At 37.3% G+C, this 13,739-nt stretch overlaps 1 protein-coding gene across 1 annotated transcript in view; it reads right to left on the reverse strand.

Annotated features, from left to right (window-relative positions):
• Positions 1 to 825: 825 nt before the first annotated feature.
• The window catches only part of LOC121151242 (probable ubiquitin carboxyl-terminal hydrolase FAF-X), a 135,513-nt gene continuing 122,599 nt past the window's right edge, over positions 826 to 13,739 (reverse strand). Inside the window, 8 exon segments of the mRNA XM_040972517.1 lie at positions 826 to 1,078; positions 1,081 to 1,204; positions 3,384 to 3,479; positions 3,817 to 4,029; positions 4,183 to 4,339; positions 7,747 to 7,835; positions 7,923 to 8,143; positions 8,418 to 8,603. Coding sequence (XP_040828451.1) covers positions 918 to 1,078; positions 1,081 to 1,204; positions 3,384 to 3,479; positions 3,817 to 4,029; positions 4,183 to 4,339; positions 7,747 to 7,835; positions 7,923 to 8,143; positions 8,418 to 8,603 — 1,247 coding nt within the window. The 3' untranslated portion in view covers positions 826 to 917.

Consider the following 13,739-nt stretch of genomic DNA (forward strand, 5'->3'; position numbering starts at 1 on the left):
TTAAGGAAATATTTTAAACTAGTACCTTAAATTTACATTAATTAAGGAGAAGTGTAGTCTTATCAAACATACCAGTAAACAACATGAGTTTTTAAATAATGGACAAATAGAGTTTATCCACTTTGAAGTACAATGAACTCTACTAATGTCTACTTTACTATGATCAACAGAGTAAGGTTTTGAAACTAAAACTAATAAATTATAACTAAACAACAAAACCAAAAAGTTCAAACAATATCAAATACTTATCCATTATATTCCACACATTCTGGTCTAACAAAACGTGCATATTTTTCTAGGATTTTAAAATTCATATAGCACTATTTATCACATCAAGATATTGAACCATTAAACACTGAACACAATGAACACATACATATTCAAATAAAAACTGTAACATTCTTCACTGTTTTATATTTTATATTAAATACGATAACTCTGAGTGATATAGCTGCTGTTTTGGGACAACAGTTGTCAGTCAAATAATTTAGTTTCCTTGGCTACAAGAAGCTGCTATGAAGCCATGCTTAATGTTCCAATAGGAATATAGAATTTGAGTTGTTAACATCAAAATAAAAATATAAAGAAAAATATTTAGAAACAATGCTACATCGTAAGTTTTCACATCAACATATAACTTAAGTTATATGTTTTAAAATTTAAAATTATTGACATACAGAAAGGCTTATTTTAAAGTTTTTTGTTTTTGGTAAAGGCATTCATCTGTCATGAAGGAAGCAAGACTAGTTGTATATAATGCAATGGGCACAAAGTGAATTTAATTTTGTGTCTGTATATACATCTATTTCAAAAATGGTTCTTGTTTAAAAAATAGTCATTCATTCAATTTGTACATCTTTGCCATTAACATAGTATCAGCCTTTATTATAAAATACTATACACTTTACCCTGTGTTTTTACAAACTGATAGAGAATATACGACAGTGAATAGTCTCAATGTAGATTTTGAGCAGTTCCTCTTTTAAATACCACTCAAGCATAGAAAAAGTTAGAAAAATGTTAAGGCAAGAGAGTAGGATCTTAAGGAAACCAATTAATCGTGTGCATTTGATGGATATTTGATTTGAGGTGAATTAACTTCTTCACTGCTTTCACAATATTCTTGTGTTTGTTGGTCAGATTTCTGAGTGCTCAAGTGAAGTGCTGCTGATCCTGTCAATGGCAGTCCATGCACATGGTTATTCTACAAGGGTAAATAGAGATCAAAATGTCAAATTTTTCATCTATTACAATTAAAATTTATAATAATGAGATAGTCTGTCCAAAATACGAGTGGACAATATCTGACTTGTGCACTGTATATGGCTCATAAAATTATTTGGTCTGGCACAGTAAGGGCAATAACAGGCAGAACTCAAAACCAGTAATTTACAAACAGCCTAATTTTTAAGTTGATCATTATGTGAGGCCCATGACACAGGACATAAATATTTCATTGGTTTCCTATTCCTGCTCTGGAAGTATTTTATTTGCAATAGTTTAAGAAAGGACTCTTCTAGCAGTTGTAACACTGCTAAATTGTAAGGAACAAGCACATAAAAACTTTTGAGGAAGCTTGCATACACAAAACTAGGAGTTTCTGATGATATTTAATTTCTATTTTCACAAAGTGTTTGTCTTATTCTGGGTCTGGCCCGATAGTTCAGTGGCTAAATTCTCCCTTTTCAAATGCCAGCTCTGGCAGCCCCACTTCCCTTCCAGCTCCCTGCCTGTGGCCTGGGAAAGCAGTCGAGGACGGCCCAAAGCCTTGGGACCCTGCACCCGCGTGGGAGACCTGGAAGAAGTTCCTGACTTTGGACCAGCCCAGTTCTGGCTGTGAGGGTGATTTGGGCAGTGAATCAGTGGATGGAAGATCTTTCTCTCCTTTTCTCCTTCTCTCCAAGAATGTGATTTGCCATTCCAATAAAAATAAATCATGAAAAAAAGTCTTACTCCCAATAGTTGTGCTAAAAAATGGCTTTTCCTTTTTCTGTTTTTTTTTTTTAATGATTTCTTTATTTTTATTGGAAAGGCAATTAACAGAGAGAAGGAGAGAAAAAGATCTCCGTTCCTCTGGTTCACTCCCCAGGTGGCCACAATTGCCAGAGGTGAGTTAATATGAAGCCAGGAGCTGCTTCTAAGTCTCCCATGTGGGTGCAGGATCCCCAGTTCCCACATGAGATCCCTGTGGATACAAGGTGAGGATTTAGCTGCTAGGCTAAATTGCACAAGCCCCCCAAAATAGTTTTTCAAATGTGTTCCTTGGATAAGCAGCAACAATATATTATGTGGACATTTATTAGAAACAGAAATTTTTCAGTCCCACTATAATGTAACACACCAAATTCTAAGACTCCAGACATGGTAACTTCTGTTCTTCCCAAGAACTTCTCAGTCATTATAAGACCTGTGAAGTATAACTGCCTTAAGAAAATTGGATGGATCACTAATTACACTTAAGATAAACTTCCAAGAATCTTCCCAAACAGTAAAAAGAAGGATATGTCAGTGTATCACTGTTGGTGCAAATAATTTTGTAAAGCTGAAAATAATTTTTCAATTTACACAGTAGACTGATTAACAGGCAGAGATACAGGAAGATCTTCTATTTGCTGGTTTACTTCCCAAATGGCCACAACACCAGGACTAGGCCAGGCCAAACCCAGGAGAACAGAACTCTGTTTGGGCCTTCTAAGATGAGTGGCAGTGACAGGCGTAATAACGGGGACTTGGACTGGAAGGGGAACAGCAGAGACTGAGTATGCATTCTGGCATTTTAGCTGGTGACCAACTGTATTGCATCACTCTGCTGGACTTTAATAAAAGTTTTAAAAATGGCTGTTACACCTAGTGGATAAAAAAAATATCCTACATTAAAATCCTAGGTTCTAAAGTCATCTTTGGCTCCAAATTTTAATTTGTTGCCAATGTCAACTCGAAGAGTCAGATGGTATTACTCAGGTGTTTTTATTCCTGATATTAATCTGGAGACTTATATCATTTTTCTATTTTCTGTGGTATGCATAGGTAAAGAGGATGAGAGTTTGGTTTTTTGTTTTTATTCTTTCATCTCTTAATGAGAAATAAAAACCATTTCACTGCCATTTGTTACTTTCGCTCTTAAGCTTAAGAATGACCCTTTTACATAGATGTCAGGTATACATTTTATTACTAGCACATGGCAGATGTCCAGTTAAACAGGGTAAATACCATAGTGGTAAGATGAAACATAATACAACTCTAATAATTTCTTCTTTTGGCACAAACCTGTTCATTATCATTCAATCACAACCATCAAATAACATTTAAGAACAAATGAAGCATACTTTAAATAAAGCACAAAAACTGCTTTTCACATAAAAATATAAATAATTCCTGCTTACTTGTTGATACATAGATCCAGATGAATGGGAATACAATGAAGCACGTTTGGGTGGGGATATTTCATCCTTATCTGTAACATCTTGGAAATCTGGTTCCTAGTTTTAAAAAATTTACTGATAAAAAATTAAGCTATAAAATTAAGTTCAAATTGGTATTTTAATCTCAATCTAGAAACATTTTTAAAATTTACTAAATTGACTTTAACATTTTTCACTAAGAAAAATAAATAATTCAATTCTTCCAGAAACATCTTTTTAAATTTCAATGTTTTCAAAAGCACACTCTTAAAAGCAAGCACATATTAGCTATCAGGGAAATAATAAAATGTTTAAGAAACAAACTAATAAATGTTGGAATTCATGCAGAAGAAATTTAATGTTTCATTTCTATTTTTTGCTAATTCAAACTTTAATTTTTACTTTTCTCTTTTACCTCTTCTGGACAGAGCTCACAAGCTTTTGCAAGTGTCATACTTGCACTTTGTGATCTTTCTATGAAATAACCATTTGATGTTTCATTGCTTTGTATAGGAGGAGACCAATTATTGTAAGTATACTGAGGATTGCCAGCATATGGTCTTCTTTCCAGTTCATCTCCAAGCCATTCCACTGTCCAGGTCCACTTTCTTTTAAGATCTACATTACTCTTGAAAATAAAATAAAATTATAAATTTAAGAAATTTAGACACATTTTCATGTCAATTTAAAATGCTAATTCTAATTTTTTTTCATTTTTCTTTAAAGTAATCTAACTTAAAGTCAAAATTGCATAAAACTGTAAGGATAAAAACTTTCTTACCTGTAAGATTTGGCAAGCAACAGGACAACTGCTAAACAGAGCCACCATACATTTCATACATTGATATGCTCTTTTTTGATAGTGATTCTTAGAACGTTGGATTGTATCAAACAGTCCATCTCGTTCATCTGGTATTCCTTTAAGTGCATTATGAATTCTGACAAATAATAAGATATAAAAAAATGGTTCAAATACAATAGATGGTAACACTGAGAGCTACAGTATGTCACTTGCTATGTGTTTCCATACATAGTATCCTTAGAGTTAATTTTCTTAGTAGGTAGCATCAGCAAATTAATTTAACAGATAAAAGAAAAAAGTACAGAACAATTCAAGTGATTGTCAATATTTCAGATCTAGAGTTGGCTAGCATGGTCACCTTAAGTTTCAGACATTTGCCAGATTACTAATACAAAATAATTTTGCTATATTAAATTCAAGTGATCTATAATAAATGAGTTAAGGAAATAACATATTATTTCTACTAGAGTTAACTACAGGATTTTTTTAAGTGTAGTACAATTTACTTCTTTTTTTAAAAAAGATTAATTTATTTTCATTGGAAAGGTGGATATACAGGGAGGAACAGAGACAGAGAGGAAGCTCTTCCATCCAATGATTCACTCCCCAAGCAGCTACAATGGCTGGAGCTGAACCAGCCTGAAACCAGGAAACAGGAGCTCTTCTGGGTCTCCCACGTGGGTGCAGGATCCCAAGGCTTTGGGCCGTCCTCGACTGCTTTCCCAGGCCACAAGCAGGGAGCTGGATGGGAAGTGGGGCTGCCGGGATTAGAACTGCTGCCCATAAGGGATCCTGCCATGTGCAAGGCAAGGACTTTAACTGCTACGCTATTGTACCAGGCCCTAGGGCAATTTACTTCTAATTAGTTTTGACAAAATTTTATTTCAGATGGTGAAGCTAGAACCCATGGACTATAAAAATGACATACTTTGTAGTTAAAAAGCTGAATTCTTGAACTTGGAATCCATGTTGTTGTATAGATTAACCCTGGCAACACTGCTAAAATTTGATTGATATACTAGTTATCAATTATTTCTTTTCAGCTCCAGTGAACTGTAACTATTCTAGACTCAACTGCAGCTTTGTAATATGCTATGGAATTTTAATACATTCCAAGCAAAAGCACTTTTCCCTATAAACATTCATACATAAATTTTCTGAATTTAAAATTTCATAATATCTGATAAAAACATATGCATATGCTCTTTTCTTCTGGCAACTTTAGTGGAATGTTTAATTTCAGTTATAATCAATACTTAATTTTCATATTTCCATATCATTTCTGGCATCAATTGCTTATAATTTTAGCTAACATAAATTTTCTTGTCTCTTTCTATTGTGCAAAAGTTAATATCATGCATTGTACTGCTGCAAATAATTTTTACCAAATACTCATTATATCAAATATTTTAAATTGAACTTAATAATGCAGTAATTTACTAATTTTGTATGGTAATTCCAATTCATCTACATTCATGCAATACTTATTCTTCTATTATTACCATTTCCTGGTCTAAAACAATATTACAAGACACAATTAACTGATGTAAAGCAAACAGTAGAAATCACAAATTATATTACATATGCCTATAAGATTTCTTTTTTTAATTTTAATTTTTCCATTTTTAAATGATATTTTTGACAATCTTTACATAGTTAATTAGGGTAAAAAGGTTCAAGGGCTACAGGAAAGTTGGTAAGACTATTATTTCCATATTGTTTCCTTCTTGTATGTGAGATAAAGGGGGATTTTAAGGGAATAAGCCCTATAATGCCTATAAGAATTCTTTAAAAACAAAAAAGTAGATACCATTAAAACACACTATTTAACGTCCAGCATGATGATGCTGACATCCCATATGGGTGCCAGTCAGTGTCCCACCTGCTCCACTTCCCATCCAGCTCCCTGCTTGTAGATTGGGAAAGCAGTAGAGGATGATCCAAAGGCTTGGGACCCTGCACCCATATGAGAAACCGGAAGAAGCTCCTGGCTTCAGATTAAGTTAGCTCTGACTTTGGTGGCCATCTGGGGAGTGAATGTGATGGAAGATCTTTCTGTCTATTTCTCTCTAAAAATCTGCCTTTCTAATAAAAATAGATAAATGTTTAAAAACAAATCAAAAACATGCTATTTGAAAAGCAACAAATTTTAAAATACCAATTGAATTGCATGTAACATAAATAATTATAGGTTGGGTCTTAATATTTTTTATCTCATTGCAGTTGGCTTTGCAAAAAGGATTTATTTATTTCAGATTTGGGAGAGAGACCAAGAAAAAGAGAGTGCCTCTATTTGCTCATTCAGTCCCTAGATGGGTGAAATGGTGAGGTCTGAGCCAGGTTTAAGTCATAACCAGGTGCTTCCTCTTGCTCTGTCATATGATTGCAAGAACTTGGGCCATCTTTCACTGCTTTTCCCAGGCCATTAATAGAGACCTGGTGTAGAAGGACATTGTGACCCTAGAAAGTCAACCAGCACACAGGATTACTACTGATAGGATAGTATTTGTATGAGAACTGAATGAATACCATTTGTGCAACTGATTGGACATCATGGTATGAGAAAACTGAGTGGATGTGAATGAGAACACTTGGTGGGATATACAAAACAGAAGACTTCCAGACAAGGAAATAGAAACAATGGGTTCCTTAGACAATCTCAGTATCTCCTCCCTTATGCTATGTAACCCCTGGTCTATAAAAAGTCTGGTGGCCACTAATAAAATGATAGCTATTGACCACCAGTCTGCAGTCCACATGTGTTACTATAGGCTCCATGCACCAAGTAATTGCTGATGGACAGCTAACAGTCTGGATCAGAAGAAGAGAAGCTAGCCCAAGAACTGGTGCCCATACAGGAAGATGGCATTGCACGAGGTAAATTACTTATTAACTCCACAATGTCAATCTCTAAACACTGCTGAGTTGAAACCTTAATTGCATATTCAGGTTTTCCCTTTGTTTATTGTAATGTCTAACAGAGAGCAGAAAATATTTATATATTTTCCTAACATAAATGTATTCTGAGATCATATTGTAAAAAACTAAGGCCATCAGATGAGCTGGCAGTAAATTCTATGCCATTATTTTCAAACGGAATTTTATTGTAGACCAATGCTGGAATATATTTACAGGACTGTAAGCAGGACAATTTAAATACAAAAAAATTAGTAATGATTTCTCATGTATCAGAATGTATAGGCCAAAGATTATTTATAAATTACTAAATATTTCTACAATAATTAATTTTAAAACATAATTAAAACTGTATAATTAAATACTTATCCGAAGCCTGTGTATGCTAGTTTTCTTTCAAGTGCAAAATAAAAACATTAAATGCAAGGAAATTAACAATTTAAATTTAAATTAACAATTTACAATAAAAATTAACAATGGATAAGAAATAGCAGTAGGAATTTTAAAATGTATTATATATATATATATATCATTAAAAAGAGCTAAAAAGGTGAGAATATTTTTGGCCCCTGACAGTTACTTTTAAGAAACTGAGAAACTGAAATAATGTTAACAAGGAGTACCTACCTGTGAATCTGCCAGGAATCTTCAATCAGTAAAATTTGCAAAAGTAGATCCAAATAGGGCCAAAGCTCACATGTATATGAATATGTAACCTAAAAAGAGGTAAAATATTAATTTACTTACTGGAAGAATTACTAAAAAAAAAAAAATAGACTTATAAGTGTTTATTTTCCTTTAACCTGCCAAAGAAGTTCACTGAGGACAGTAGATGAGAATTGAGGATTCTCCCAGCAGCAAAAACAAAGTAATTTGATGGTCTCCTCAGAATTACTGCAGTCTTCAATAATTTTCTTCACATACCTTGTCCTCACAAATAAAATGTCTGCCACATTTTGCTGAATTGGCATTATGGGTTGTGATAAGTTAGTGTCACCAAAAGGATTAGGAAGAGGAGGATTACCTAAAATACATATTTGAAATTATATTTCCTTAATACACTAAAAATTCACTAAATGACTAGATACTCTAAGATGGTAAAATGCAAAAATATAAATACTAAAACTGGAGACAACATATGAAAATGTATATACTATTTATTTTAAGTTAAGATGAAATATTCTAGATTTTATAAAATATTTGTTTTTTTCATTTTAATATCTTAAGAATTACTACAGGTAAGGTATTATATGACTCTCATTACTGAAAAATTAAAAACATGAAACATTCTACTTTACCGTTGATTGAAGATTGCATTCTTGATGAAACACTGCAGCAACGGATTAACTGAGACACCACTGAATATAACTTGCCTAATTCAGCATACTGATACTTGATTGGAGGACCTGGCCCTTCATCTAAAGAAACAAGCATAAAAGTAGCAGGTACACTCAACTTCAAAAGCTGTGTCTTTTCCGCCAGGCCTGTAAGAAGAGAGAAAGCATAAATTTGGAATACTGTATAAAAATACCAGGTACACTCAACTTTAGATGGTCTTTTCTGCCATGCCTATAAAAAGAATGGAGAAAAGAAGGGCAAGAAGGTTAAGAAACAATAGTGCTATGATAATTAGCAAAGTTGCATTCATTTTTATGATTAAAATCTTATCTCCTGCAAGTAATGTCATGGCATATGATACCAAGCTTCTGCCTCTGGTGCCAGCTTCCCACATGGGTACTATTTCAAGTCTTGGGTGCTTCACTTCCTATCCATTTCCTGCTAATGTACCCTGTAAGGCAGGGGAAGATGACACAAGTGTTGGGTCCTTGCATTCACATGGAAGACCTAGAAGCAGCTCCCTGGCTCCTGGCTTTGAAGTAGCCCACTGATTTATGGCTATGATGGCCATTTGGAGAGTGAACCAGTGGATGGGAGATTTCTGTCTCTCCTCTTTGTGACTTTGTTTTTAAAACAAAACAAAACCCCACAAAACTTAGCTTCTCTGTTTAGAAAAGTCAGTGCAGAATGAAATACATATTGACTTAAATAGGATTATGTGCATTTAAAATGCTGAAATAAAGATTTGTGTGTCTGTCATTAAAATCTTACTTGAGCGCTAAGGAAAATGCATACTTTCTGTGACTTTAGCAAAGGCTCACTACAATTCACTCTGAAACAAGCTGACCCTGACATGATAGAACAACGGGTGAAGTCCTCGCCTTGAACATATCAGGATCCCATTTGGGCACCGGTTCTAACCCTGGCAGCTCCACTTTCCATCCAGCTCCCTGGTGTGTCCTGGAAAAGTAGATGAGAGAGGCCCAAAGCCTGGGTACCCTGCACTCACAGAAGAGCTCCTGGCTCCTGGTTTTGGATGGGCACTGCTCAGCCATTGCCGCTGCTTGGGGAGTGAATCATTAGACAGAAGATCTTCCTCTCTGTCTGTCTCTCCGTATATTTGACTTTCCAATAAAAATAAATAAATATTTTTTAAAAGCCCAAAACAATTCACTATGACACAAGGTAAATCAAGTAATAAAATTAAAAATTGCTAATCTCTTTTTTCTCTGCCTACACAAAATGCCTATATGTACTTTCTCATTTCTCCACCTATTGCTACCTATTTCAACTGTCTTGGTTTAATGCTATCAAATCTAGGGCTGGCTCATGGACCCCCTGGTATGCCCGAAATCTGGCACTGGGAGAGGTTCTGATGGAGGATCCTGGGCAACTCCTCTGGCAGGACACAGACCCTGCAGGTGAGTGCAAAAAGCCTGATAGGAAACAGCCCAGAACAGGCCATGGGAAGTTACCCACTGGCATACATTTGGCATGGGCTGGGGGCAGACCAGGCTGAATCAGCTCACATCATCCACTGGCAAATCCGAGCACCAGAACAGAGTGTGGGTCGAGCCAGGTTCAGTTGCGACAAAAACCAGTGCACAATAAGGAATGCCAAGGTGAGGTTGCCTGTACTGGATATGACCATAGCGCCCAACCAGCAAGCATCAGAACCAGGAAGGGAGGGGGCGGAGCCGGCAGAGGAATAAGGGATGGTCCCCTTGCTGGAGAGTGTGAGCTGGGATGGGGGACAGACCAGACAAAACAAGGCTACAACACGTGTGTGCCTCATATGGACTAGATCAGGGAAAAGCCAGGCTAGGCTGATTATTCCTCCTGGTGCAAACAAAATTAGAGTGGGTGAGGGTTGTTGGGATTTAGGCACGGCATCAGCTGGCAGAAGCTGGCACTGGGACCTAATTCTGTCAAGTCAAACCACAGAACTACCTGGAGAGAGCACAAGCCTGGAGTGAGAGGCCTGGGAGGGAAACAGTGGGTTCCTCCCTCCTGGATTACCACTTGCACGGGAGGGCACGAAAAGTAGGACAGGGGCTGGGGTGGCTAGACAGAGAGGCACTCAACAACATCTGTGAGGGCTGGATAGTTGAGCCTGGTTAGATGGAACTAGGCTTAAGTACCCATTGACATGTATGGGAGCCAAATGGATGTGGGACAGACTGGACTCGTCTGCTGCACATATGGCTAACCAGGGTAGGGGGCGGGCCTACTGGGGGGTTACCGTGGGTTGCTCCAACTAGGCTGCAGCCCCTACTGGCTTATGTGAGGGCCGAGTGTGTGCTGGGCAGAACCAGGCTGGACTGCAACCCCCATTGGCTCCAGTGAAGTCGGGGCTGCTAACAGAACCAGCCTAGTGATTGCAACCACCAGCTGATCAGGACGATGGACTGTGCCAGGCCCTGTACTTGCCAACACATATGAGAATCCAATCTGGGGACACCTCAGACAAAGTTTCTTTGGGGATCGAAATGCCAGACTCATAGCCCTAACCAAGAAAAGACAGAAGACAGAAAAGGTCCATCAACTACCTCAGCTATATGTTGGCAACAAAATACTAGACAAATGGAGACTATGATGGATTAAGTCATTGAGTGGATTCTTCAAAGACCTCATCGTGCTTGGAGTGGCAAGATTGGCAGCGATTCATAACTGATCAACTATCAAAACCATGTGAGCAAGAACCTCGGAGCATGCCCTGATCCAGGACCTGGTGTGGGTGGGAGACTGGGTGGGGCTTCTCCCTCAATATCCCCTTTACCTCACATACATGAAGGAAACAATATGGAAATAATAATCTTACCAACTTTCCTATAGCCCTTGAACCTTTTTACCCTAATTAACTATGTAAAGATTGTCAAGAATATAATAATAAAAAAACTAAGATAAACTAATACAAAAAAAAGAGAGAGAGAGAGAGAATAGTGCCGCCAGTACTTGATGGCACACATAAACAATATGGTATTACAGCTGGCAGCTTACCCTGCCAGTCTGGGTAACTTTTAGATTTGGCCTTTTAATAGTTTGTCTTAATTCTTGAAAAAAAATTTTTTTTTACCTTGACCCACTACTGCTTCTAGCTTTTTGTTTATTTTCCCCTGGTGACTGGAAAAATATCCTAATTTTGAGATTCTTTCTTCTGCCTCCTTCATTCTATGCTGGAGACTCTCCAGTGTACTTTCAATTTGCTCCACTGTACTCTTAATATCTGATATATCAGTTTTTGTCTGATTCATGTCCTGTGTGACGTATTCCTTAAATTTCTTCAATGCCTGCTTTACATGCTTCTTTTTGTGGATCTGAAGCTTTATAATAAGTGTTTTGAATTCTGTATCCTCTCCATTCTCTCAGTGTCTTCCTCAGTTAACACTGAGGTTGGCAAGGGGTTTGCTCCTTTGCAGGGGATTTTTCAGTAATATTCATTGTGCCTCTGTCTCTTCTTTTGCTCTATATCATTGTACTTCTGGTAATCATATTCCTCTCTTTGTGCAGGTTTCTAAGCTGTGTCACTCACAGGACTACTGTTCGATTTTACTTATTGTGGTTGGCACATGGTGTTCGTTTGTAGCCAGTTTTACCACTCCCTCCAGTGAGTTCCAGGTCTGGGTTCTTATGTTAGATTTCCACTGTGATCTCCGTAGCCTCAGCTCCTGGCTCACCACTCTCCACCTCCTGTGATAATGTGCTGAGGCTGCACTGCTGTCTACAACCTTTTCCCACTTCCTTTGGAGCAGGTCCCAGGATTAGGTAGACACCACGTGTCCTATATAGCTGGGTTGTTGTTGATGGTTATCTTGCGGGAACCTGTTGGCCATTAGGTCTGAGGGCCAAATGGACCTATTTTGACCTATATGATGCCAGTATTATTTTCCTGTGGGACCAGTGCACATCTGGGACCTGCTGCTCTGTCTCTGCTCCTGGTTAAAACAAACATACCAGCAGGACAGACAGTTCTTTGTCTGGGTTCACCTCCCAATCTCCCAGTGCAAGTCCCTTCCCACTTTGTTTCTGGTGGAGTTCAGATCGCCATTAGCTGAATGCCACTGGAGTATCAGTCACTGCAACACCACACCATTGTTTTCCCCTGCTTTCCTGTCTGTCAGTTTCCAGGTATCCTTTTGCCGTCATTCTGTCCTCTCCTATTTCCTGGAATTTGCCCTCTCTGCTTCACACTGGCTAATATTTCTCCATCTGTTTAAATGTTTCCTTATCCTATACTGCCACCTTGATTCTCCTTTTTTACTTTTTAAAGATTCATTTCATTTTTATATCCATTGAAACCAGGAGCCCGCAGCCTCCATGCATGGGGGTGAATGGTCCCACAGCTTTGGGCTATTCTTCAAATGCATTCCCAGGCCACAGTGAGGGAGCTGGATGGCATGTGGGGCCTCTGGTGTTAGAACTGGTATCCATATGGGATTCTGGCACATGCAAGTTTAGCCTTTAGGCTACTGTGCCAGGACCCTAAAAAATCTTTCTTAATTTGATGACACAACTCATTTTCTCATGTAGTTTATTCATTCTTTTAACTTAGGTTGTTAAGGTTTGATTTGTAGTTCTTTGTAGGTAAACATTCCTTATTCATTACATAAATATTAACATCTATGATTGTAGGGTGCTGACATATTAGCATCATTACATAAATATGTTACAAGCAAATGCATTGTTTTAACTTTCTAAAATACAAAAAAAATCCTGAAACCTGATATTACTCTCAGTTACAGTCATGTTGAAGAGAAATGCTAGAAATGAAAAAGGAAAAACTGTAGAATTTTTTTCTGAGAAAACATGAACGTACTAATAGTTGACTACCAGATTTACAGGGAAAACTTTATAAAAATGTGTATACTAATTTTTAATTCAAAAATATTTACTTTCTGTTACTGAAAGTCACATATACAGAGAGAAAGAGCTGTCATCCATTAATTCACTCCCCAAGTGGCAGCAACAGCTGAAGCTGAGCTAATCTGAAGCCAGGAGTTCTTCCGGGTCCTCCACACAGGTGCAGGGTCCCAAGACTTTGAGCTGTGCTTGACTGCTTTCCCAGACCACAGGCAGGGAGCTGAATGGGAAGTGCATCAGCTAGGACATGAATGGTTCCCATCGGGATCCTTGCATGCAAGAGGAAGATTTAGCAACTCGGCTATTGCTCTGGGCCTTTTATGCTTTTTGAAAAGTCTGCACAAAACTGCCAAATGTCTGAATCAATTAAGCCTGTTTTAATTACTGTGACCTTAGATGAAAAGTCAACAAATTAGTATTTT

Source organism: Ochotona curzoniae, unplaced genomic scaffold (genome assembly GCF_017591425.1).
Source record: "Ochotona curzoniae isolate NIBS_2020 unplaced genomic scaffold, NIBS_Ocur_1.0 contig_2305, whole genome shotgun sequence".
Taxonomy (NCBI): domain Eukaryota; kingdom Metazoa; phylum Chordata; class Mammalia; order Lagomorpha; family Ochotonidae; genus Ochotona; species Ochotona curzoniae.